Consider the following 26,393-nt stretch of genomic DNA (forward strand, 5'->3'; position numbering starts at 1 on the left):
CCCTCAGTCTCCTCCAGGATGAACACACCAAGTGACCTCAGCCGCTCCTCCTATGGCTTCCCCTCAAGACCCTTCGCCATCTCTGTTGCCCTCCTTTGGATGCTCTCCAAGGGCTTAGTATCTTTCTTATATTGCAGTGCCCAAAACTGCAATATTCAAGGTGAGGCTGCACCAGTGCAGAGCAGAGTGGGACAATCCCCTCCCTCAACTGGCTGGTGATGCTTTGCCTGATGCCCCCCCTGGACAGGGTTGTCCCTCCTGGCTGCCAGGGCACTGCTGACTCATATTCAACTTGCCATTGACCAGGACCCTCAGGTCCCTTTCTGGGGCACTGCTTTCCAACATCTCATTCCCCAGTCTGTTTGTACATCCAGGGTTGCCCCATTCCAGGTCCAGAATCTGGCACTTTCCCTTTGTTGAACTTCATATGGTTGGTGATTGCCCAGCCCTCTAATTTGTTGAGGTCTCTCTGCAGGGTCCCTCTACCTTTGAGGGAGTCAACAGCTACTCCCAATTTAATGTCATCGGCAAACTTACTTACTATGCCTTCAAGTCCTGCATCCAAGTCATTTATGAAGATGTTGAAGAACACAAAGCCCAAGATGGAGCCCTATGGAACCCCATTAGTGACAGGGTGGGGTTACCCTATTCACTACTAATTACCCTCTGTACTCGACCCACGAGCCAATTGCTCACCCACCACATGATGTGTTTATCCAGCTGTGGGATAGACATTTTGTCCAGAAGGATCCTGTGAGAACAGTATCAAAAGCTTTACTGAAATCCACACAGATTACATCAACCGGCTTTCCTGGAGCAGCCAGGTGGGTTACCTTGTCATAGAAGGAAATTAGGTTTGATAAGTAGGACTTTCCTCTCATGAAGCCATGCTGGCTGTGACCAATGACAGTGTTGGCTTTTATGTGTTTTTCAATAATTCCCAAAATAATCTGCTCCCTAACTTTGCTAGTCACTGAAGTGATACTGACAGGTCTGTAGTAACCAGGGTCACCTCTCCTGCCCTTCTTAAAAACTGAGACAACATTTACCAGCTTCCAGTTGACTGGGACCTCTCTATATTCCCAAGACCATTCAAAAATCATTGAAAGAGGTCTTGTGATGACATCAGCCAGCTCTCTGAGTACCCTCAAATGAATCCCATCAGACCCCATAGACTTATAGGGATCCAACTGGAGCAGCAAATCCTGCACAAGTTCAAGGCTGGTAGGGAGTATAACATTCTTGCAGTCACCGTCCCTCAGCTCAGGGTTCTGGGCCTCATCATTAGTGTTGTAGACAGAGGCAAAGAAAACATCAAACACCTCTGCCTTATCTATATCCCTGTTTGTGAGGTGACCATCCTCATCCTGTAATGGGTCGATGTTATTTATGGTCTGCCTTCTGCCATTAACATATTTAAAAAACTCATTTTATTGTCCCATGTGGTGCTGCCCAGCTTCCACTCCAATTGATCTTTGGCTGCAAAGAATTTCTCCCTGCAGGGGTGAGCAACACCACTGTAGTCTTCCCATGTCACCTGACCTTGCCTCCCCTGGTCACACACTTCCTTTTTTTCACCTTAGCTCCAGAAGATCCCTGCTTAACCAAGTTGAACTTCTGCATTGCCTCCCTGACCTTAGATTTTAGAATTGCCTGATCCTGCGCTCTTAGGAGGTGGTACTTAAAAAGTGACCAGCACTGATGGACCCCAGCACCTTCAACAGCATTATCTTTGGGGACCTTACTAACTTGTTGCCTGAGCAGCCTGAAGTCTGCTCTCCTCATATCCAGGGTTGAAGTTTTGCTGGCACTTTTCCTCCTGTCATGAAAGATTTTAAACTTGATTGTTTCATGGTTCCTGTGGCCAAGATGGCCACCAATTGCCATTTCACTCAAGAGTAACAGATCAAGGGAGGAGGGCACCTTTCCCAGCTGGCTCCCGTAGTACCTGCCCCAAGTTATTGCCCAGGTGTTTTAGGAATCTTCTGGACCTGTTTGTACCAGCTGTGTGGTCAGAAGACAAAGAACTCTAATTAGATTTTCAACTGCAAGAGGACTACATTAACACAAAAGGGCTAAAAAAATTCTATACTTTCAAATTCCTGAAGAAACTAACATAATCTGTCCTCTTTTTCTGTTCTTCAGTTCTCTTACAGTTTAGCCTTTCTCTCTCCATTTGTATCTCATTCCAAAAAAAGGCTATCTCATTTCTTATGTCCATTTGACTGACTTACAAAACCACAACTTCATAAATTTTAGGTAACAATGCACTGTTTAAGTCACACAGTGATATATAAAAAAACATATTAAGGAGTTACCATTGCATTGCTTTATTTTAATTTTTTTGGTTAAATTTGAAGGAAATTCTATGAGCATTAAAACGTAAACGTATCCTAACTACACTAATCACAAAGCTTTACTCTTATTCTCTGACTTTTGGCGTAATTTGTTTTCTATCACAGGGAATGACAGCTTTCATATACTATTTAAATGCATTACTAAATTTCAAAAGGAATTTAAGGAGGGATTCAAACATTCCTTCCAGAAATAAATGTTAACTAAGGCTACAAAAACTAAGTAGAAGGAAGTAGCTTAAAATAACAGAAATACTAGATTACCTGCTACATTTTGGGATCATAAGTCGTATTACAAGGAACCAAGTTACTTGAGCAAATACTGGAGGAAGACAACCTGCAACAGTTCTATTACAGATTGCTCAGTATAACTCCTGTTATCTGAAAAACGGACAATTTCTAAAAGGTCACTACACTGCCACCTACAAAAAAGCATGCAACTAAGAAGAAATAAAAGACATTCCCACCTGGAACCCCGATTTAGACTTTCTAAAGAAACTGAAGTCCAAAACACAAACATCATATTCTTTCAAATCCATGGGTTATGACATGTTAGTTGGTCAATTAAAAAAAAAAATCCCTTCATAAATAGTTAAATGCTTACCACTTTTTCAACATCTATTTCCTCTTCACTTGGGAAGTCAGAAGCACCATCCAGCATCTCATCAGCAGAATCATCAGTTTTTTCATCCTCTTCTTCCTCCTCCTCATCTTCCTCTTCATCCTCTTCCATATCATCAGCAGTTATATCAATAGTGGGTGTGTAACACTTTCTGTGTGCCCTCTGTTCTGGTGGTGTCATGAAGTCACTTTCTTCTGATGTATCAGCTCTGTTACCCACCTCACTTCTATTTTCTAAAGGGGGTACAATGCTAGATATTTTGCTCCAAGAACTGTTGACATGTGTTACAATATCATGACCTGTTTTCATTTCTTCTGGAGAATCAAAAGCATTTTGTTCTTTGTTGTTACTGCCTTCCTGCCTAGCTACGTTTCCTTTCTCTTCCTCAGTATTGACTGTATGTTCTCCTCCTGAAGCGTTATCCTGTTCTTTAGCAGAACTGATTTCAGACTTACTTCCTGTTTTCTCTCCTATGCTTTCTGCTTTTGTAGAGCCCTTGTACTCCTTCCTTTCCATACCTGGCTGTGCAGCTTCATCCTGACATTCTTGTTTGCTCTGAGACAGTTCAGTCCCTCTTTGTTTGTCGTCACTCTCCAGCTGTGTATCTTGCTCTGACTGACTCTGTGACTGTCCAGAACTTGCTTTCTTGTCCTCCTTCACCTGTGTCTGTCCATCTCCTTCTTGCTCTTTTATTGGTTTCTCTTCCTGTTCAGCATTTATTTGTTCATTCCCATGGTCCTTCAAGAGGGCGGTCTCCCGATTTTCAAGACTCTGTGGATGTGCATTATCCAGAGGAGCAACTGAAGTCTGATCTGATGACCCACAAACAGTTTCAGAATTAGCTGAAACAGCCTCCACTGCAGTTTCAGTACTGATAGAATCCTCTTTCTCCTCAGAAGGTCCTTTTTCTTCTTCATCATTTGGCTTCTCACTGATGTACGAATGATCAGATGATACAACATCTGCAGAAACATCATGCTGAGAAGAAAAGCTATCACCACAAGAACTCTCTAGCACCTTTGAGTCCTCTGCCATCTCTAAAGCAGTGGAATTTCTATCACCACTAGGTGTGATTGTGCCAGATGCTGACTCTTCAGCAGTATTTAACTGGTTAATCGACAACTCATTTTCTTCTTGTTTTCCATCTGAAACTGTGACCTCAGACTCTGTAACTTCAGTGTCATCTGAGCATGGAGCCTTCCCATTCTCCTTCTGCTGAGCAGCACCTGAGTCCTCCTTCTTGCATATTTTCCTGTATTCCTTCTTCATCTGAAGAGATGCAAAATGGTGAAGAATGGAGTTTGGCACAGTCTTCTGTCCTGGGAGCTGAAGTAAAGCAAAACTACCAGATTGTAAAGGTATGAAATTAGCGGTGGTAGCTGGCAGACCACCTGCACTGCAGGTTACTTTAGACTCAGAGGCTGTTTGATTTGTGATGTTGCTAACAGTAGAGGAAGAGATCCTCAGAGTCAGAGTGCCTGACTGCGACACGAAACTTGTTACTGAAGGAAGAAGAGAAGATGTTTGAGTGGCTGGGTTAGATGGAGGGGATAACTTAGGTACTGCAGTTTGTACAGCTGAATTTGTGGCATGAGAAGTGGAAGACACAGAGGAAGTGGGAGACACGGGTGACTCAGGAGGCTTAGAAGGTGCAGGCAACCGGATTCCTACAACAGATCCTGTGAGGGAAACAAAACATCAACTTATACTTTCTCAAATGAACTTTTTTCTTTCAGTTTTAGTATTTGATGCTGTACTAGAAGCAGATAGCACTCTCAAGGATCACAGTGTAATCAGGACAAGTTCTCAGTGAAAGAGTTGGTCCTGCAGAGACATATAAACTTGAATTTTTTTAAGGAGTACCCCAATAAAACACACGAGGTGGCCACTCTAAAATTAACAGACTTACTGGTAAGTTTTATCATTAAGCTTTTTAATCAGAAAAGGCATTGCATTGGAAGTCCTCTGCATTTTACTTTCCCATTTATTGCAAAACAGGGAAATTGGGATTTTGAAAAAAAAAAAGTATTTAAATTAAAATCTCCACCCCCACCCTCAAGAAAAAGACTTCCACACAGAAAAACTGTGTCAAAATCACACAATTAAACCAAAATCTTTTTCACCTTAATGAACTCTTCTGCAGCATTTCAATACTCCATAAAACATACTACCATGGGCAAGTAGTTTCAGCAAAAGTCCCAAAACAGAAAGGAATGAAATCAACTTGTTGACTGATTCTTTGCTACATCTCATGCTCAAACCTCAACTAAGGTATGGTATTATTTTCTCTTCTCCCCAGTTTTATCTGCTGTGTTTGCTCTCACCTCTCCCTTCCACACCCTTCTATCTCCCTCTCTTCAAGATGCTTTTTGATAAAGGGAGAACAGAAGAAAAAATCCTACAGTAAAGTAAACATGCGTTTAAAGTACATTTTGTTTATAACTTACAAATATGTACAACAGCATACCCAACAGGCATTCTGCCTATTTTCTTTCAGATACCTGCAATTCCTAACTCCTCCAACCCTGCCTTCAACTGTGTACCAGAGAAACAGCTGAAAATCACACTTATTTTTTTCTGACACTCTTAAGGAGGAAAAAACCCAGGCAATTTTGTACTGAAGTTTAACATTTCATCTGAGTATCTTCTGTAAACACACTAACAAACCTGGAAACCTAACAAAAGCAGAGTAGCACATTCAGTGAAACATGGATAACAGTTCATTCTTTTTAAGAGACTCTCCCACAAGAATTATTTTTGAATCATCAGATCAACAGAGTTTAAGTTGTGACAGTACAATGGACATGACCCCTTTGCCACACGCACACACAGACCCTTTTACTTGCTGCACACAACTATTAAATGTTGGTGACTTAGCTATTAACTGCACTTCCTATATTTTAGACACATGGTATTTAAGTTGTATTGCATCTGAATAATTACACTATGTTCTTCAACTACTCAGGCAGAAACAAATTAAACTCTGTTCAATTACTTCCAGTAGGGGAAAAGAGTATCACATTACTACATAATTTACTACATTTCCGAGTAACACACCAGTCAGTCAAAAAAGAAACACTGGACTTTGTACCTGGATTGCGGAGCATCACAGGCTGCACACTGGGCTGGGCACCTGCAGTTCGAACCTGCTGCAGGGGAACAAGCTGAATGATCTGCCCATTAGGGTGTCTGAACAGGTTTACAGCACCAGGGCTCCTGAGAGGCTGAAGGACCATCCTCTGTCTCTGCGCAATCTGCGTGTTGTTTAGCGGTCGCAAAGCAGAAGGTGTCTGATGCACTGGGATCAGCAACAATCGAGGTCCGACACGTTTGTCTGTTCCAGGAGCTATCTTTGGGGGAGTCTTACTTGCGGCTTGTGGAGTAGCATCTTCTGAAACATTTAAAAAGTTGTACAAAAATCAGTTTAAGAGAGCAGCCTACAAATCAGCATTATTCTTAATAAATACAAGCACTAATATTTTAGAAACAACTGGATCTCTTTTATATTTGTTTGAAAGTACTTTTTTTTTTCTTTTTATTCACAGAATGCATAGAACCAACCAGGTCAGAACAGTTGGGTTTTTTTCCCATGTAGTTCCACTAACATTTCTCAATCATGACACAGGAGAGTAATTCCATACCTACGTCTTGGACTCAACGCCAACCATGAACTTCTAGCAGTCGTAACTGTGCTATACATTTCTATGGGCCAAGCAATGAATGTGAGGCTTTCAGCTCACTTCATACCAGTCACTGATCAGACACTTACATTTTTTTCCCTTCTCTACCAGCTCAGGCTGGAATACAAAAAAAAAAAAAAAAAAGAGATTATTTTTCTTATTTTATTTTGGAAAGAGGGGTGAGACAAGTGAATCCATATTTAAGTTTAGTCCAGTTGCAGACTGTATTACAGCTATGAAAGAGGCAGAACTAAAAAACAAAGCGTTTGCAGTAATAACCCAAAGCACCTAGGCATTACCTCTTTTTGGATTCTGTGGAGGACTTGAATTAACTCCTGACAGTATCATTGGAACAGAGACAGCAGAGGAAGTTAGTGTAGCTGCTGCAGCTGTTGTTAGTACAACTGTAGAAGTGGATGTTGTGACAACAGGACAAGTAATAGTTGGTGGTGTCACTACAGTCTTAGGGAATGATGTAGTTGCTACTGCTGCAACAATCCCTGTTGATTTTGTTATGTTTACAGTAGCAGTAGAAGTGGTGGATGAGGCAGTAGTACAGGTGTTGATTCCAGGTGTTGCAGGAGCAGCTGTGACTGTAATTGCAGGAGAGCAGGCAGGTTCACTAGCTTTTGTCTGGCTAGGAGTGGTCACAGTAGATGCTGCTACACTGGTACTTTCCACAGTAACTGGAGAAGTGGTGGTGGCTGTAGTGACCCCAGGAGAGACTATGCATTGAGCTGGAGATGGTGTTGAAGGAACAACAGGAGCAACAACTGTGATTGGTGTAGGCTTGATACCGAGCAACTGTGGCCTTGACGCAGGCTGGCGTGTGCTCGCTCCAGGAATCTTCTGCTGTAGAGTTCCAGCTTTGTTTATCACAAACTGGGCAAACACACCACCAGGGGAGGGTCGGGCAGCTGCAAATAAAAACTTGCAGGTCAAAATTTTAATAGATTTCCTCTCTGACTTTCACAAGGTGCTACAATTGTAATTTCAGCATGAATTTGAGCCTCCATTTTCTTTGTACCTTGTAATTAAACTGAAACCATTATGGTAGTCCCGAATATGCCTTACATGTTGGAAATATGTCTGCCTTATTCCACTTCTGTAGCTTTTTACTGCATTTCTTCCTGGACACGCAAAAGAATCAGGTCTTGAAGGGTTGTTCTTCATTGTGAAACTATGGACAATTCTAACTACAGTAAAGGAAAATAAACACCTAAGTGAAATAATGACCTTGAAATGTTTTCTAAACCTCAAATTCTTCCTGTAACAGCTTGTGTGATCTTCCTCTCTTTACTGCTTCTTGATTTTCATCCCCCTTCTACTGTATTCATCTTACACAGGTACAGGGAAAAGGGACAGGAGGGTGGTAGAGTTTGCCATGCTCCCTTCTAATTGCAGTGATATTCATGCAACTGAGGACTTGATGGAACACATCTAACTAGTGGAAAGTAACCAATGGTGGGAAGATCCTTTATCTCATCCCTTGCTCTCCAAGGGAGCAGATCACTGCATCTACATCACTAGATGTCTACAGATGAGTACAACAGCACATAGATTATGCAGCAAGCCCAACTTAAATATTGTAGTTATTTATGCATATAGCATTTTTAACCCTGACTATGCCAAAACATTTAAATCATATATGCAGCAATGACTTCACCCATCAATGAAATGTAGTCAGCTCTTTCATATTGTATAAATACAGAAAACAACAAGTTTTATTATAGGACAAGAAAAACAACACAACCATTGATGCAATGAAAATTTAGGCAGAAAGAAACAAAATAATCAATTAGAAATTACAGTTTTGCCAGGACACAGGTAACATCCTTTTCTTTTGCAAACCTTCTTCAGATCTTCATTTAAAGTGTAGGAATGTGTAGACAGGCATTTAATTTTTTTGAGGAAGCTGGGCAACTTCCTCTCTTGCCATCCTGGGGTAACCATTTCAGTATCAGCTCAGATACAAGTACATCATGCATCTTCCAATGCTCTTTTTTCCCCCCCCCCCCAGACTCAAGGTGCTGACTAAATCCAACCCTGTTTAGCTTGTGAAATCCAATGAGATTAGAGGCTGGCGTGGTTATTGGCTGCATACTTGTTGTTTCGCTAATACAGATTTGGACCATCTTGTCTTTCACTGCTGCTTCACATATCTTTGGTGCTCATGAGAATTACGAATGCAACATCAGCAGAAAAATCTAACAGCGAAGAACCACGTATTAGAGCGATACTTATTTTAAAGTACTGTGTTTGATGAAACACAAATAAAAATGATAGTAACAAAACTCCCCAAACAAAAATCCAAGTTAACATTTAGCATGTCTCCATCCACTCTTTTTTGTCTCTTGAAAATATGCTCTAGTAGCAATAATAAAACAACTAATAGTCAACATCTGTAATTTTACTCTGAAGTCAAAAATCAAACTTTCTGCTTTAAAGAGGTTATTTATTGCAGAGGCAGTTTAGGTAGGCAATGCAGCCAAAGGCAGCATGCACTGCTGCACAGAAATCAACATTAATGCTGTACACTCACTCGGTACTTCAGCTTCACGCAATTTAAAACACAGTAATAAGTTCCAACCTACCTATCTGTCTCAGTGCTGGGACATGGGTTTTCAGAGTCGTCACAGTGGGGGTTGAAGTAGTGCTGGTGGAAGATGTAGTTTTAGGAGTTGATGTTGTGGGGCCCTGGACTGATGTTGTCCCAGAAGCAGGTGTTTTAGCACTGGATGCTACCTTGGAGATCACAGTACTGAGGGCTGCGATATGAAGTACTGTGGGCTGCAGCCTGCCTGTGATATAAGCTGCTAGCCGATTGGCAGGATGCAATGCCCCCATCTGTCCCAAAAGCAGTTTGGCCTGAGGATACCTTTTATCATTAACCTGAAAAAAGTGGAAAAGGGAAATTTTGTGAAAAGAACGCTAATTCACCACTTCTGGAGAGGCGTTTCACTCCATGGGACTTCTAAATGTCTTTTCAAAAAAACACTGCAATTCAGAATGGGAATTCCTCATTTCCTTATTGTCCGGGAAAACTTCAAACAACTTTTGTTATATCTTTGTAATACAGATTTTAAATGCTGCTCGGACTCTCGCATAAACCCACAGAGTCCAAGGAACATGTGAAATCACTGAAATTAGATAAGAGTGAAGGTAGCATCTGTTTTTCCTGTCCCTTACTTATGATACAGTCCTGAATAAAAATGGGTTCCCAAATTCAAGGACAATTTTGGATAAAATTCTCAAACCTAATTAAGTCCTACCATCACAAAAGAAGAATATTGATGATATATACATTGAGACAAAACTCTGAAGAGCTTGTAAAAGCTTTATCAGCTTTTTTCTTATCCGTACTGTCATTTGATACTGTAATTTAAGTATGATGAGTTGACTAACTTCAAAGTTGTAGTGGTAACTGACTGCACAAGAGAAAAACAGAACATCTTTCTCAATGTCAGGTTTTATGTGTACTGGACAACAGGAAGTTTTGGTAGTGCATTCTACTTTCAGGTTGTTCAATAATACCTTCTAAAAGCCAAATATATTTACCACACTAGACCTAAATAAGGTCTAGACTCTTTCTGCTGATCAACTTTTATAAAAGATAAGAAATCTCCTCCTCAATTTTCTCTCTCTGCTCGCTTTTCTTTCTGAGAGTGCTGTATCTGCAAAGTGTCATGAGAATGTTTTACTCTCATTTTCTAATTCATATGCCTTCCCTGAAAGTGATTTTACTATAACCATAAAAACCTATTAAGGAAAAGATCTTCATCCTAGCCCTACAGCTCCTACCACCAATTTTTAACACCAAGTCAGCAACAGAGAACGGCAGGGAAAGATCCACTTTGAATTTAGGATTATGAATTCTCTTGATGACACATATCTATTCTACAAAGAGGATGTAGGCTATTAGTGAAGATTAACAGTAAGCTGTAGCAAAAAGCAATTTAATGTTTACATTTTCATTTTCAAGTTTTGTCCCAGTGTATATTTCCTCAGAAAATGTTCTTCTTGTAGACTCTAACAGTCATTCATTTAGAAGTATTATCTGTCAAATGCATCTTCAGGGGGTTTTCAAAGCACCAAAAACATCTTGAGAAAGATTCTGTACTTGGGGGTCAGCAAGACCCAAACAGCCAAAAAGACAAGCTAAACCATCAGAATTCCAATCAGATTTCTTAAGGGACAAGCTTATGGAGAGGGAAGAATGCCACCAGATACTAAGAATTCTTGTCTGGACAGGCAAAAGACCAGGTAGACAAAAAAAAGAGTGTTCTCCCCTTCACAGAGTTCTGGGATACTGGATGAAACTGCATCTAATGTCCACAGTAAAGGCAGAGGGACCCACCTGAATCAAGCCTGAGGGGCTCATATTAGCTTTGCATTTGTAGACAACCAGTTTTCCTGCAGGAGAAACCCCTGCATAAAAAGGCAAGCCTTTGCCCCAATGCAACTTCTCCCGCAGTTTGTCCATTGGGTCTGCCCGCATGACCTTTACATTTTCTGAGTTATTGCATGATGACACTGCGCTATCAGGAGTCTCCAGGACAGGTATCTCAGGCTTTTCATCCTTGTCCTGGTAGGACGGCACTGAAATTTTCACTCTGGAGGAGCAGACAGGAGGGTGGTTCTCATCCTGGGCCTTGTGTTCCGAAGCCAATTCAATAAAGAAGCTACCCACTTTGAGGTACTGTGGCACGTTACTGTTGATATGCTGCGATAAGATGGTCAAGATCTTATTGTGATCTTCCTCCAAGTTGCAGTCAGAGATAATCTCAATAAGTTTGGTTGGTTCACCTTGAGTGGTGTGATGAACATAGGAGGTGGAGAAAGAGTCCCCCTCACTACGGGAAGAACACCAGCTTTTCTCTGAGAAAGAATTGAAATAGGTTTCTGCAATACTATGATATTTTAATCACCTGGATAGTCAAACAGTTTCATTCTGCCCACACCTCCACCCTTGCCTCAGCTCATCTGCAGGGCAACAAGTAAAAGAACTGTTCAGAGCATCACCTCCCCTTGCAGAGCTTCACAAGCAAGCAAAAACTCACAGCAAAACTAATGTAACTATTTCTCACGGTTCATTCCCTGCAGCCATACCACGTCAGCTTGTATCCCATTGCATCACAAGCTAAACAAAGCTGGGTTGTTTCAATACAAACACCACCAACATACAGTAGAACATCACTGGTTATTCAAGAGATGGCAATTTTCTCTTGGAGTCAGAAAAGGACCACTTGTCCTATAATAGCACGAGGGGCAAACATGATGCTAGCAGAACTGTCTTTTGCAGAAGGTGTGTAAACACAAGAAGGATCTTTTGTTGTCATTAGAGATAAAACGTCCCTTGTTGCAAAACTGTAAGGATGTTGAGCCCTGTGTCCTGGCCATTTTAATTTCACCTACCAATGCACCAGCAATTTCAACTAGTTGTATTATTTTTCCATTCCCATGCTTAAATGTAGAGTGTGCTGTTGTATACATTAAACAGTGAAAAAAAATCAGCTCAAAAAGGTAGTTATATTTCATTAGTGGATGGCACAATGCCTCTAGTATATGTCTCATTTTAAAGTTCATATCTCCATGTGATCCATACATACACAGTTGCTTAAGAAAACAGGAAACTGTAAGCACATCATTACATTTTTATTGACAAGTGTAATAATAACTCCCCCAGCAAATGGACTTTTTTATCAATAGCTGCAACTTTTCTTAAAAATCCCACAAAAACATGTAACTTACAAAGAAGTCAAATCACACTCAAGACTCAGGTCTTACCTCTTGGTTTATTAGTGTCTTTGTCTACCTCACAGGTTGCCTTCTCAGGAGACTGAAGCTCTGGTTCATGTTCCTGCTGGAGGAAGGAAATGCAAGAAAAATATTCATCCTAGATATCTCACTTTCACACTAAAAGTCACATCACAAAATCAACTAATTCACCCCAAATCATAAAACATATGCTATGTTTGACAACATTATAGTTTTCGCCTTAGAACAGCTCTTTTAACAACGAACATTTAAGCCTTACATGATAGTGCACTTGGCAGGCAGGAATTTCCTCAGACAAGACAATGTATGTCACAGTAACAGGGTAAGTTTACCAGCACTGGTACATGATTTAGGCTCCAGGCTCCACAGCCCTACCACCACCAAATGCAAGTCCAGCCCTTTTGTCATGAAGGAGTTTCTGGGGAAATAATTACTTCAAGATTTTCAATATTTTCAATATTTTTGCCTGTTTTATGATACATGCTAGTTACAGTGTGACTTCTTACCTTTATACTACAACTCTGTGAATCACTTTTGTCTTTTTGCTGCTTTTTCTCCTCTCTTTTGTATTCATATACTCGCACCCTTGCACAAGTCATCAAACTTTCAAAGTACACGTAGACAGGATCCTTGTCCTCCTCTCGAATCTAAAAAAAACCAAAACAAACAACCCCACACCTCTCCATTCTAGATGTACATGAGATCCAAAAAACAGCTTTGCTAGAAAAGTCTAGCATTTAAACCTAAATCTGCCCTCTTAGTATCACACAGCCCAGTCTACCACCACCCCCCCAAAAAACTCAAACCCATTCAGATATTCTTCTAAGTGGGGAAAGAAATCACGTCATGTATTTGTAACATTATCTGCTATGCATTATACAGCAACTCTGGTATCTTTGTCCTTCAGATATAACTATACTCAACTCTACTGCTGTTGTTTGTTTTGTTAGATACTAAGGTGAGGGGAGAGGTAAAGACAGATTCTTCCAACATCGGCAGTGAAACCACAAGAAAGAACAGAAAAAATACCCAGAACTTCACTGAACACTGTGTGTCTGTATCCCAACTTTTTTTGCAAGTAATTCATTACTTAAGATAGGCTACATTATGTAGATAATAACTTACATACACATTACAGAACTAGCAGTCATTTTGACAAAACTACCACATATTACTGCATTTTTAAATGAGGCTGTTAGTGAATCATAATCACCTTTCACCATCTGCATATTGCTACAGCAAATTCTCAACAGAATTGGACATAGTTAAAGATTTATATACAATCAATTAATTCTTGCTTATCAACATACTTATGGGCAGTCAATCCTAGGCTTTCACCTCAAACTTCTCTAAAATTGCCTAGCACAGAAGCTTTTGGCAGTATTTTGTTTTAATTTTCAATACAAAGAAAAACATGCATCTCTTCCTCTCTTACCACTGGATTGGGTTTAGGAGTATACACTCTGCCTGGTTTTATTCCACTGGAAGATCTGTTCTTACTAGAAAGCAAGACCTCTGGGTTGGGCAGTACCGTAGATTTAACCGGTTCAACAACAGATGGTGTTGGGACGTAAATGGGCTCTGGATCTATTTCACCTTCTACCTTCACCCACAATGGACAATTCCTAACAGGTTGTTCTGGCTCTGAGTCACAGATAGCTGAAAAAAAGAATAAAACCAAACATAACTTACAAATGAACCTCCATCTAAAACTGCAGCAACAGAATTTTTTGTTTGAGCCATGCAGCACTCACTAGTTCATACTGCCAGACATACTACTGGTTGTTTTTCTTGTCTCAAATTACAGCCAAAAGTGACAGGGAATTGTCCACAAGAAAGAGCAAATGATAATCAAATGATTCTATGCTAACCATTGCTCACTTGTACCGTGATAGCAGATACACAAAGGCACTGAAAATTAGTGACCTTCGCTGATGCTGTGCACTGAAAAATTACAAAACACCAAAAAAACCCTAGACTTGTATACTACAGCTCTTTGGAAGAATTAATTTATTCTGGTAGAACACCAGAAAACACTATGCTCACTTTTAGTTATTGCTAAAGGTAATACTAGCAAGAAAATGAAAACGTAAATTCGTAGACAATTTCTACCAATTTGGTTTCCTGAGTATACCTTAGGCCAGGTCTGAAACTACCATAAATCACTGTATTTTCACTGAAGCCAATGAACTACATGGCAACTGAAAATACAGCTCTAGATACTCACCTGGTAACAGCGAAAGATAGCAGCATTATCACAGTGAATACTGCCAACAGTGATAGCAGTAATTATCTCATATCCATAGTCTTTAGATACATTCAGAGATTCGAGTAAGAGTTTAAATTACCAAAAAGAAACTCCAGCTATTTGATTGCAATAAACAACTACGTAGTGCCCAAAATGCTGACCAGGTAAGTAAGAATTAAAAAAAAAGGGAAAAGGTGTTATTTCCTGCTAGTCAGTTATATAAAAGCATATATATATTGCCCACCAATACTCACTGTATTCCACTCTTTTTCTCTTCTTCTTATCTTTCTGCTTCAGCTCTTCTTCTTCCCCATCACCCTCTTCTTCCACATCTTCATCCTCTTGCTGTTGACCTTGTGTTCCGTACAGCACGAGATTTCCACGAACAGCCTTTTTCATCATTTTCTTATGTTTTGATCCTCCCTTCACCAGTAACACTCTTCTCTTCAAGCAAGTACAACCAAACATACAGTCTGGCCTGCGGCAGTGGGTAGGCTGACGTTTCTCCAGCGCTAGACTGGCACATACACAACCCAGTCGACAGAAATCATTATTGCAAGGAGGTGCTCGTCGTCTTATTATTTTGTGGATAGGTTTGCTTTTAAGAGATGCCTAAAAAAAGTTTTAAAGAAATACAAACCTCCAATTTTAGTAAGAAGAATATTTTACTAAAATTAAATCAAGCATATGCAAAATGCTATTCAAAGTTCATTTAGAATAACCCTTCCAACTACATTATTTACATACAAAAATCTGTCATCTATACCTAAAAAAACCCCAAAAAAACAGGAGTGTTTGCATTTGAAGTCTTTTGAGAGTCAATCTGAAACAGCAAAACCATCTTGATAATAAGTAAGATGGGGAAAAAGCAAAAGAAGTTCTCATGTGACAACCAAGTTACATGACCATGATTGTCTTGCAGGTAGCTCAACTGAAAAAATAAAAGTGACAAAGAGCAAGCAAATGCAGTTACTGAACAACAATTGTATTAACAGAATTTTTAATGGTGAAAATTTTAGAGAACTCATTCATTATTTGTATCACCATGCTATTATCACAATTAGTATTTTCACATACTGCTAAGTCAGCACTACTCAACTTTCACTGTAAAGACTACACCACAAAGTAAACTCATGCTCTGTCATGCTCCTTAGCAGCTTCAGTCTTATTTTTCTGCATGTCTATGCAACATCAGTAAATGGGCAGATTAAAAAAAGCAACAGTACAGAAAGGAAAGAAACAACTACAGATCTACCTGAGCTGTAAGCAGGGTTGCCAGAGAGATGTCTGCTCGCTCTTCCGTAATATAGGTACGTGGTTTCCCATCCCAGAGAGCACAGTCTTCCAAGTCCATTAACTTCACTTGAGATTTAGACAAACCTGGTGGACGAGCTGCTTGTTGATGTTGTGGCGTTTGACGCAAACTAATCTGTTTTGGAAATGTATTTTCATCCACAGCTGGTAGCACAGAACCATCTCCCTGGTTACTCAAACTGCTAGCAGACTTAGAAGCCTTTTCCCCTGACACTGATGAGTTCTGTTTCTGCTTTGCAGGAAAAGGTGAAGGCAGAATAGGCTTGTAAGACGACTTTGCTCTACTGTTCATAGATGTCTGTCTGGTTTGAGTCTTTGTCTTCCTAGAGGTAGATGAAGGAGGAACAGGCTTGAACGTGAAAGATGTTGATGGAATTACAGTGGACTGCTTCTTTAAAACACTGTCGAGTGTTCGCACATAGCTAGTGCTCTTAGTGGGAAGCTGATACACCACAGGAGAAGTGGGAGTGTTAGAAGAGAACCCCATACTTGTTTCCATCAATTTCCCTTCATTTTCCAGGTACTCATCCAGTTTGTCACTACAGAACGCTGAGCGATTCTTCAATGAACCTTCCGAACTGCCACCTAAACAAATAAAGAGTACTTTAACCCCTGGAAAAACACACTGACAAATGTTATAATAATTAAACACTATACAATAGGTAAATACGTCCCTTAAAAAATGTAGGTACACCAAATATAACCCACTCTGAAACACAACCAGCGGCCTGAACAACTGTTTTTGTGGAAATCTCACATGTGTATTTGTTGTGGGCTGACCTTGGCTGGACTCCAGGTGCCCACCAAGCCACTCCATCACTCTCCTTCTCAGCAGAGTGAGGGACTGAAAGTAAACTGCAAAAAACCTCATGGGCCAAGATAAAAGCAATTTAATAAAGCAAAGCCATGTGTGGAAGCAAAGGAAAACACAAGATTTATTCTCTACCTCCCATCAGCAGGTGACGTCCAGGCACTTCCTGGGAAATTGGGCTTCAGTACAAGCATCAGTTACTCCAGAAGACAAACATCGTAAATAACAAATGCCCCCACTCTTTCTCCTTTCTCTTAAGCTTTTATTGTTGAGTAGATATACAGCACGGCATATCCCTTTGATCAGTTTGAGTCAGCTGTTCTATGTCCCCTCCCAAGATCGTGCCCACCCACCAGCCTTCTGCTGAGGGAGGAATGTTAGGAGAGACAGCCTTGGTGCTGTGCCAGCACTGCTCAGCAGCAGCCAAAACACTGGTGTGTTATCAACACCTTTCCAGCTACCAGTGCAGAGCACAGCACTGTGAGGGCTGCTACGGGGAAATGAGCTCCATCTCAGCCAGATGCCACACAGCATTCACTCACAAAAACAGGCCTTCAACAGGCAGGGCTTCTGTGTTTCTATTCTTACTTTGCTTGTCCTAAACACCTGAACTACCTGGTACACCACAACACATCTGGAATATCCCAAAAAAAGTACAGAAGGTACAATATAAATATTTAACCTAAATATAAAGTAAAAAACTGCCAATGATCCATTTCTCCTTGAGGTATGGTGAAGTAATCAAATATGTCAGGAATACCTGCTCTAACTGGAGTTAAAAATATATCAATATAAACGAAAATTACTCTAGTCCATTAGGGTCCCTGAGGCAACATAATTCTGAAATTACCATACTTCCACGTAAACTCAAAACTGACAAAGAAAACCAAAACTATTACAGGTTTGGTCTTCACTCAAGCCTTCTGTATAGAAGAGATGTATTTTTATCTTACTCAGAGCACGTTTCTCTCTTCCCTCATAAACTTCCATTCTGATTATGAAACCAGTACTAAAAACTTCTTTAATCATAACAGTTTATATATATAAAAAAGAAAATTCTTATCAAGACACACAAATACCAAAGTGCAAGACATACGGACAGCCAAGATAAAGGTCACGTGTTGGAAATATGTACACTGATTTCTCTTTTTTTTTTTACCTTCATTTCTAGAAGCACCATGAAGCTTCCCTCGCCAGCCTTTGATTTTTGTGAAATCATTTGTTTTTCCTGTCCTGGAAACAAAAGGAAAGCCAGTATCTGGAAAAGAAGAAAGCTAGCCTCAATTTATGAACCAAGCTTGATTCTGCTGCTTCTTCCTTTTCAGGGATAGAAGAAAATCAAAAAGTTTGAAGCAACTTGATTTTTACTTTTTATTTTTACTTTTTGGTTTTTTTAATTAACAGAATACTAACAAATACAAGCTTCTTGTAGAGTTCTGCTGTATGGTCATGCATCTGCTATCCCATACAAAAGGTGTCTCTTCTCCTGTATTTTCAGTTTTAGTCTCCTTAACAATGGTGCAAGCAGCTGATTCCAAAAGTCTAGTGGGCCAATCAAGTAATTAGTAGGCTAAAATGGAACAGGCAGGTTTTAATCTGATTCTACAGCCTCACTCAGCAAGAGAAGTAATTTGATTCTCTCCCCTGCATTGAGCCAATGACTTTTATAAGACCTGTAGAAACTTCATTTAATGTTTGGTGTGCTGTTAAATTCAGATGAGTATCAATTAGGGGCGGGACAGTAAATAACCACAATGGGCAAATAGTGACATCCCCAACAAGTTATCCATCAGCTTTGAGAGCTAAGATAGAATATAAAAATACAAACAGGGATCTGTGTGGCCATTTCAGGTATTACTAAGCTAGAAATAACTGCATTTAACACCAAGCTGACAGAGGTCTTCTGAACTGAATCTGCCTCTCTTGCACTGTAAACAAAATTGAGATTCAATGTCTGCCTCTATCAGCTCCCAAAAGCAGCAGATTAAGAAAGATACAGTAATCAGAATAATACAGTGGAATAAAAAGTTAAGTAGAAAAAAGATAAGCATATAAGCTAAGCTATACTTCATCCAACCAGTTCATCACTAAAAACAGTATCTACCAACAGTATTAGAATCACAGTCACAGTATAATGAGAAATGCATTTGTTTGGATACCAAATAAGTTTAAAAAAGCACAATCAGTCAGCACTTTTGTAATAAATAATTATTAAGAAGTTACAGGGCAGCTCCCAAGTGGTATCTCAGTCTCTTCTGGAAAATTCTAATACTCAGCTCTGTAAAAGACAACTTTTTTTTTGTTTTGCATGTGAGCAACATTAGACAAATTTAGATCGCTTAGGCTTTTTCTGAGCAATTTGAGAGGTCAGTATAAAATAAACTAGGTATCACAGTCATCACAAAACAGGAAGGCTAAAGACAATCCAGCCACAATTACTCAGAACTCCTTGGCCAGTAACCACATAATGATTCAAGGAAGTTCTCATATTTTATCCTTTTAATATCACTTTAATCTCTTTAAGATATTAAGCTGAACTAAATGGCCATTCTCTCCTTCTCAACATTGATAATAAAAAGGTAATACTTGGGATTTCATCAAATTCATATTCTACCCACCTGGAGAATTGGGATTGGCTCCTGGATAGCTCCACAAAGAGTAATTTGAGTAGGAAAGAGGAAGCTGCACACCCAAATATTTCAAGTCGATGCTCATTGTTGGGTCCACAGAATTCAGCTTCAATCCCACTACAAGAAAGTCAAGCTATTTACTAAAAGACAAACCACTAAGTTATACACAGCCTATTCTAGCATTCACCCACCATTTTATGAGACCTGAAAAACAGCATTAGCATCTGTAACTGTTATTTATACTGGATTTACAGCAGGTATGAATTAAAGAGCATTTTATGTAATGGGAAATTGAGGAAAAAAAGACTGAATTACTTTTCATAGTTTTCTTAATTACTACCTAAGTTTTCACAGAAATTTATTAACCATGGTGCTAGTATTGTAATAAATCTCACAATAAAAGCTTTTGCTTGTTTTTCTGAATAAGTCAGCACTGTCTATATCCTTGAAGACTACAGTTACTGCTTGAACCCAACTCAACTGACTGACATTTCATATCACTACTTAAATTATCAATCCCGCCAGTGGTACTTACATCCCCTTCTACACTGAAAGCTAATCCTGTGCAAGAACATACACCACACACACATCAGTTTCAACCAGCAGTAAGAGAGAAGAGCAAAGCACATTTTAGCTCTGAAGAATGCGTGTGTTTGTTATGATACGAACTTGTATTTAGGCTGATCTCAGAACTTAGTTCATCAAATGATCCCAGTTTCAGTAGGTTATTTTTTTTCCCCTGAACTTGGCACTTTGCAATAAAACACTTTTTTTTTCCCCTGAAGCAGGGGGAAAAATGGTTATAAAGAAATTAAACAATCCATGTTGCTGATGGCCCCATATATACTTAACTGCCTAAAACATATTCCTTCATTAACTGCCCCTGAATACTCAAATTGAAAGATTTACTTGGTCACAAAAGCTATCTTTATCCATGACGAAACAAATATAGACACAAAAATGCTCAGAAAAGCAGAAGCTAGGAAATTTCACTTTGCACCAGAAAATATTGTCACACTGAATTCCAGAAATTTCTGCTGTCAATCAAATTCAGCTCATAGTTGGGAGCTGAGAACATCTATTTTGGATTTTAGCTACAGAAACCTACAAATGTTGTTGCTGTTGCCAACATGTCTAAAATTAATACATTAAATGTGTGAGCTTTGAAACTGAACATGTATGACTTGATAAGGCTCAAAAAACATAAAGCAGTACTCGCATAGATAACTCCGTGTTGGTGGTACACATTTATGTTAATAAGTGGCAACACAGTGACCAGATTACTGGCAGCCTGGAAACAATCAACAGGGAACAAATCTCAAACATGGTTGTTTAAACAGATACAGTTATCAAAGGCAGTTTAGTGAGATATAATTTTCATATCTACATAGGGAAAATGAGAAGCAAGCAAGTCAATCTGGCATTTTGTATAAAAACATGTCAACTGCCAAATGTCAAGATGCCATCCATTTCTTTTCAAACTCTACTTCAAGTAAGATAGAAAGAGTACACAATCTATTTTTCTTGACACTCCATTCTGTCACCTCAAAAAACAAGCCTATCTTTGTTTAATACTCAAAAAAAAAAAAGAATATCACCCATGCAAAATATCTACTATTTCAGTTTTGGATCACCCAGACAAAAAACAAGAGGATGATTCCAAGAGCAACACAAAATGCACGCAGGTAGCCAGAAGAGAACAGATGGTAACAGTTAGGTATTATGTCACTACAGACATCCCCATACATGACAGGTGACCTTTATTACTTTCTATCATCTCCATCATATTGCTAAATTTCAGTTGCTGTAGTCAAATAGTAGCAAATGAAGAGCCTTAAGAACTTTCTCTTTTCTATCAGTGGCAGTTGACAAATCTGAAATATGACGCATGGCAACAGTGCCTTCAATTTTCAGGAATATAATACGGGATTCAAACTAGCTCACATAGAAGAGGCATCTCATAGACTTGCAGCACTCCAACAGAAGCTTTCCTTCTAACACACTTAAGTTGGATTCCCTTCTTAATGAAGCATCTTCCTGGAGCTCTGGTGTTTCTAAGATCCAAACAGCCTCGATCACCATGTTTTAAAGTTCAAAAATCAACAGCAATTGTGGGGTTCAGGTACAGCTCCAACTTTTCATCAGTGAATCTCAAAAAGAATCTTAAGCTTCTCAACTACACACTTCACACCACTCCAGAAGCTGGAGGAAAAGCATGTGGGTTGTACACATTCTCAGCTGCAGGATCATTTCATGAGTAAAACAGCCCTCACTAGTTCTGTAGTTGCCAACACATCACATGGTTGCCAACATACTATAATTGTATGATATTTTTCTTAGATAACATCTAAGAGGTCCACAAGAAGGTTTAATGTTACTGTAACATTTGTTTAGTGCTGTATCTAGCACTCCCAGCAGCTGACCACAGAAGGGATTTTGCCCCCAGTTTTAAAAACATGGTGGTAACGTAATGCACGACAACACACAGGGACCTGTGAGGGGAGGTTGGCCAATGAGGTCCTTATAAAACAGGGATACCTATTTCTGGAATCATGGCAAGGGAAAATTCCATTTTCATGATACAACTACCAACACTGATGCTGTATCACCGAGGTACAACTTGGCTAGAGATGAGTTAACTTGTTTTATTCCCACCACATCTGGGACACAGATCTAAGAACTCTCTATCTCCTTCTTATGACCATTTTGCAAAGTTTAAAGACAGAAATGTCAGCTCCACACCAACAAGAGGTGAAGACATTCCTTTAAATGATTGCAAAAAATGACAGGCTAGTAGTCATCATATCTCATACATAAACCACTCAAGATAATCCAGCATTCTTCACCACAGAAGGTCTTTGAGGAGTCAGAACAGCTCATATCAGAGTATCAGTATTTGGAATCTCAGTCCCTACAGTATTACAGTTACATGTTTGAAAAATTCAGGGCCAGAGCCTCAGGAGTGTGAGGTACAACACTTCCATCAGGATCAATAATTTCATCACCTGCTCTGATGACTATATTAATGTCATTGGTCTCATGACTAATATTGCTGAAGTCCTTCAACATCATCAGTAAAAAGAAGATTAAGTTCTGCTGTGTGGATCCTTGACTTTCTCCTATCTACCTCAGGATAATATCATATATAAATAAAAGATCACAAAATACAAGTACCTTGCTTGCCCCTTCTATGTGGCTAGTGAACCTGGATCTAAAAGGATTCAAAGAAATATGAACTCAAATATAGCAAATGCAGTCTTAGTTAACTGTTGCTGGATCTCTAGCTCCTCTACTATCAGGAAATATCTATTTTAATGAAGGAGTAAAATCAACTCCATCAGCTCTCAACCAGACTTAGCTCATTACAAAACAGGCACTGTCTGAAGTCTGAAGGCTCAGCGACTTCTGCAAGAGTCACATAACATGCAGACTCCAACTCTCTTGTTGGAAATTCAAGATCCATCTATTGCCACCTGCACATTTTCTAGTTTGCAACAAGAATGTGTGAAAATGAAAACCTAAATCCCAGATGGATTAGGTATATATAGTATTGCAACCAGTAGGAAATCATCAGCTCAGTATGATTAAGTATAATAATCAAGCAGGTGCAACAGCACGTACATCACCTGCTTACCTTCCTGAAGGCTAGGATGTATTACTTGCTTGTGCCTCAAGGTCTTCAGCTCTTCCATCAATTCCTTTTCCAGCACATGTATTCTTGCTTGACAGTCTACTCAAAAAATAAAAAGAAGAGAATATATAAAAAAATTTACCATGCAAAAAATTTACTTAATTATTAATTTTTCAGTGTGTCTTTACAAATTCCCTTATTGCAGAGAAGAGTCACTCACAAAAAAATAGAAAAATGTACCTGGATCACTTGTAGTCAACAGAGGAGCCTGAAGATTCTGTGACTCTTCTCCTCCAGCTCTATCAACAGTGTTAATGTCAAGAGCTTCCTAGACACATAAAGAGGCTTGAGTAAGTGTAAGATCCCTTAAAACACTTAGATGCAAACTAGGACACATCAAATTGTCACCAATTATTCAAAACTTGAGACTGATTAATAAAAAAGTATGAATTCTTTTATACAGAACTCTAGATCCCACTACTTTACCCTAAGCTCCTAAGTAAGTAAATGTTATGAATAACATAGGCACAAGATAAGGACGGATTTGGAAAGAGGCCACAAATCTCCAAACTCAGTTTAAAACAAAACACACCTCCAGTTGCAAGCAAAAAGGGCTTAAAAATGAGACATTATTATAAAAGCTTTTCAACAACAGTGAGGTTTTACCTTTGATGCAAAGGACACAAAAAGGACACCGTCAACATCTTCGAGGTCCGGTTTAACATCTGGAAGGATACTCCCAGGCCCCAGAGAAGTGTTCTTGCTTGTTATTACAGTTTTCCCTATACCTTTAGGTGGTCGACCAGCCTTAGAAATTTTCAGTTTGCGTGGCCTTCCTCTTTTAGTTGTAACTGATGATAGGGTGCTTTGATTGTTACCAGAGCCTTTGAGGGACATAGGATTCTTCAGTATACCAGGCCTTCTTCTGCTACAGATCTCTTTGTCTGAAAACTCACAATTTACTGAGCCCCTGAGATTAAGATTAGGTGATTTGGATAGAGTCCACTGGGCCTCTCCGATTGAAGAGTATTTCTGTGACATTTTACTCCCAGGAGATTCTTTTTTCGTAACTAACTCCTCGGTGACAGTGCCTGAGTAAGAATCTTTGTGATTTTCAAAACACACAGGCAAAGAATCCAGGATTGCACTCAAAGGGGATTTATCCTTCTTGCAAGAGGAAAGCATGGTCTGCGGCAGCTCAGATATCTTCACTGTGCTCTTTGTGACTGCACAAGGTTCTAAATAGACCACAGGCATCTTACCACTATCCAGTTTTAACATTTTTGCTTTGGCAACACCTGAAGGACTGGTCAGCATACGCTTCCTAGACCTGAATTCTCCATCAGTTCCATCTGTCTCACGGCGTCTCATTAGGTGTTTCTGTACAATGGGATCATCATCATCAGTGTTGGAATACTCATCAGTTTCTTCATCTGTGTCTTCCTGTTTCACAGTTATACCTTGTATGCAAATATTTGACTCATAGTCATAGTCATCTGCTGGTTCCTCTTTAATGACTACATTAAAGTGTCCATTTGGGTCCAACGGAGATGCCACACGAGAAGTGCTTTCGTAACTGCTAGCAATGGGACTGGGGTGGAAGGGAGGGGACAAAACCAAAACACAACATAAGACCTTTATCAAATCTCTTCCTTTACTGAAATTCCATTATCTCATATAATCCTGGGTTACATATTGTAAAAACCTTCCAAAATGTTCCCAGATGTGGGTCTGCCAAATTAGCTGTCATTTACAAGCTTACATTTTTAGAAGTAAGCACTCGAAAAACCCTAAGAAATTGCCATCATTAAGAACAATTCAATTTCTTATCTGAAGGCAGCAGCACAACTTCCTTCCCTTCTACTATCAGGGTGACATTTGTCTTTTTTCCTCTTTCACTCAGCATGAACTTATGCTACGCTGTCATGTTTGAAATGCTCAGAAGTGGCCTTAGTTTGACGTGTATCTTGTTAAGACACTAAAGCCATTGTGCTTGCAAATAAGAAGCCAAGTGAGTGTTTAATGCACTAAAATTTTAGTTAATTCGTCCTGAAACCACATACAGACAATTCCTAAGTTCAACTGTTGTTTGAACACTTACAGAATGTTAATATCCTGGTGAATCTTGCTCCATTTTCACCAAATCTGAGTACTAACCTAACCAGAATTCAATATGCCATGCATTAAATACAGAACACTAACAGTGCAGGCAGTTACACTCTGATGATGGGCTTCTTGAGGGTCAGACACATCAGTCAAAAAATTGCAATCAGCAGTTTTTAAAAGTGTATCAGAAGTTGGCTCCTCATCATAAGAGAAAACAGCTAAGGTATGAAATCAGAAACTCATATTCACAGTGAACCTCAGAACTTATTTACTAAACATATGAGCTGATATTTCAATACTCTCTTTATATATATTTTATGAGACACTACATAGAACTTTAATTATATTAAATTATTATTCAAATTTTCAACTTTGTTATTAAAATGTTATTAAAAATAATACTACTTGTTAATTATAACAATTTCAAATATAATTTAACATAATTGTAATAATGCTATATTATATAGAGAGTGAATGTTGCTTTACATATATTGGATGTATACACGTATGTGTGTCTATTTTATTATTAATATTATCCATCCGTACCCCTTTAAAGAATGACTATGCTCAGTTGAACCCACAGCTGGGATTGAGGAAGGGGAAAACAAGTGGATGAAGAGGCTGCTTCCTCCTTCTGCAGATGGAGGACATACTTTAGGGAGAAAAGCTGGGACGCACAAGAGTCGTAACATGGAGCTGGGAGTCTTCACCTTGAGAAGAAAGACTGCAGTGTTAAAACAGGGAGCTGACTATCAAGATACAAATTTATATATTTACATAAAAATCCTAAAGAACACGAGGGAAGCTATCTAAAAAACTTTCTGCAATTCAGAAGGACACTAAGTAACCAGCATTAAGCTTGAAGAAAAACCTGCCTTGTGAGGGAATAACAGGCAGCAGCAGAGTTCTGTCTACTGTCTTGTTTTGTGTACTGTCATCTCTGGACAATGAGTTTCCTATTAGAAAGTTTCTAGCTTTCATTTAATTAATAATGTCAAATGTAAGATTGTATAGTCCTTGTAAGATTAAAACCTCTTTTTTCTTCTGTGAGTTAACTGTCAAAGAAATTCAAAGACAAACCACCTATAGGTTATTGGCAACTGAAAATCCTGTCACATTACAGCTAGAGGTTGATTCGCTACAGCTGATCCACAATTAAAAGTGAATGTATCTGCTCCTCTATCCTAAAATTCTCAAAAATAAAGAGACAAAAGACCCT

At 39.3% G+C, this 26,393-nt stretch overlaps 1 protein-coding gene across 8 annotated transcripts in view; it reads right to left on the bottom strand.

The window, feature by feature from the left end:
* MGA (MGA, MAX dimerization protein) overlaps positions 1–26,393 on the bottom strand; it is a 63,911-nt gene that overhangs the window by 20,600 nt on the left and 16,918 nt on the right. For 4 of the 8 annotated variants that reach the window (XM_027641778.1, XM_027641782.1, XM_027641781.1 and 1 more), the window contains exons 3-17: positions 23,735–24,659; positions 23,309–23,396; positions 23,072–23,167; positions 19,426–19,554; positions 17,967–18,065; positions 15,938–16,581; positions 14,937–15,294; positions 13,870–14,093; positions 12,941–13,081; positions 12,444–12,519; positions 11,014–11,534; positions 9,251–9,548; positions 6,956–7,573; positions 6,068–6,367; positions 2,959–4,655 (exon numbers count right to left, since the gene is read on the bottom strand). In XM_027641778.1, the coding sequence (XP_027497579.1) occupies positions 2,959–4,655; positions 6,068–6,367; positions 6,956–7,573; positions 9,251–9,548; positions 11,014–11,534; positions 12,444–12,519; positions 12,941–13,081; positions 13,870–14,093; positions 14,937–15,294; positions 15,938–16,581; positions 17,967–18,065; positions 19,426–19,554; positions 23,072–23,167; positions 23,309–23,396; positions 23,735–24,659 (6,214 nt within the window). The remainder of the gene's footprint in view (positions 1–2,958; positions 4,656–6,067; positions 6,368–6,955; positions 7,574–9,250; positions 9,549–11,013; positions 11,535–12,443; positions 12,520–12,940; positions 13,082–13,869; positions 14,094–14,936; positions 15,295–15,937; positions 16,582–17,966; positions 18,066–19,425; positions 19,555–23,071; positions 23,168–23,308; positions 23,397–23,734; positions 24,660–26,393) is intronic. The other 4 variants (XM_027641780.1, XM_027641779.1, XM_027641784.1 and 1 more) reach the window with 4 other exon arrangements.

Source organism: Corapipo altera, unplaced genomic scaffold, assembly GCF_003945725.1.
Source record: "Corapipo altera isolate COAL_440 unplaced genomic scaffold, ASM394572v1 23b, whole genome shotgun sequence".
NCBI lineage: Eukaryota > Metazoa > Chordata > Aves > Passeriformes > Pipridae > Corapipo > Corapipo altera.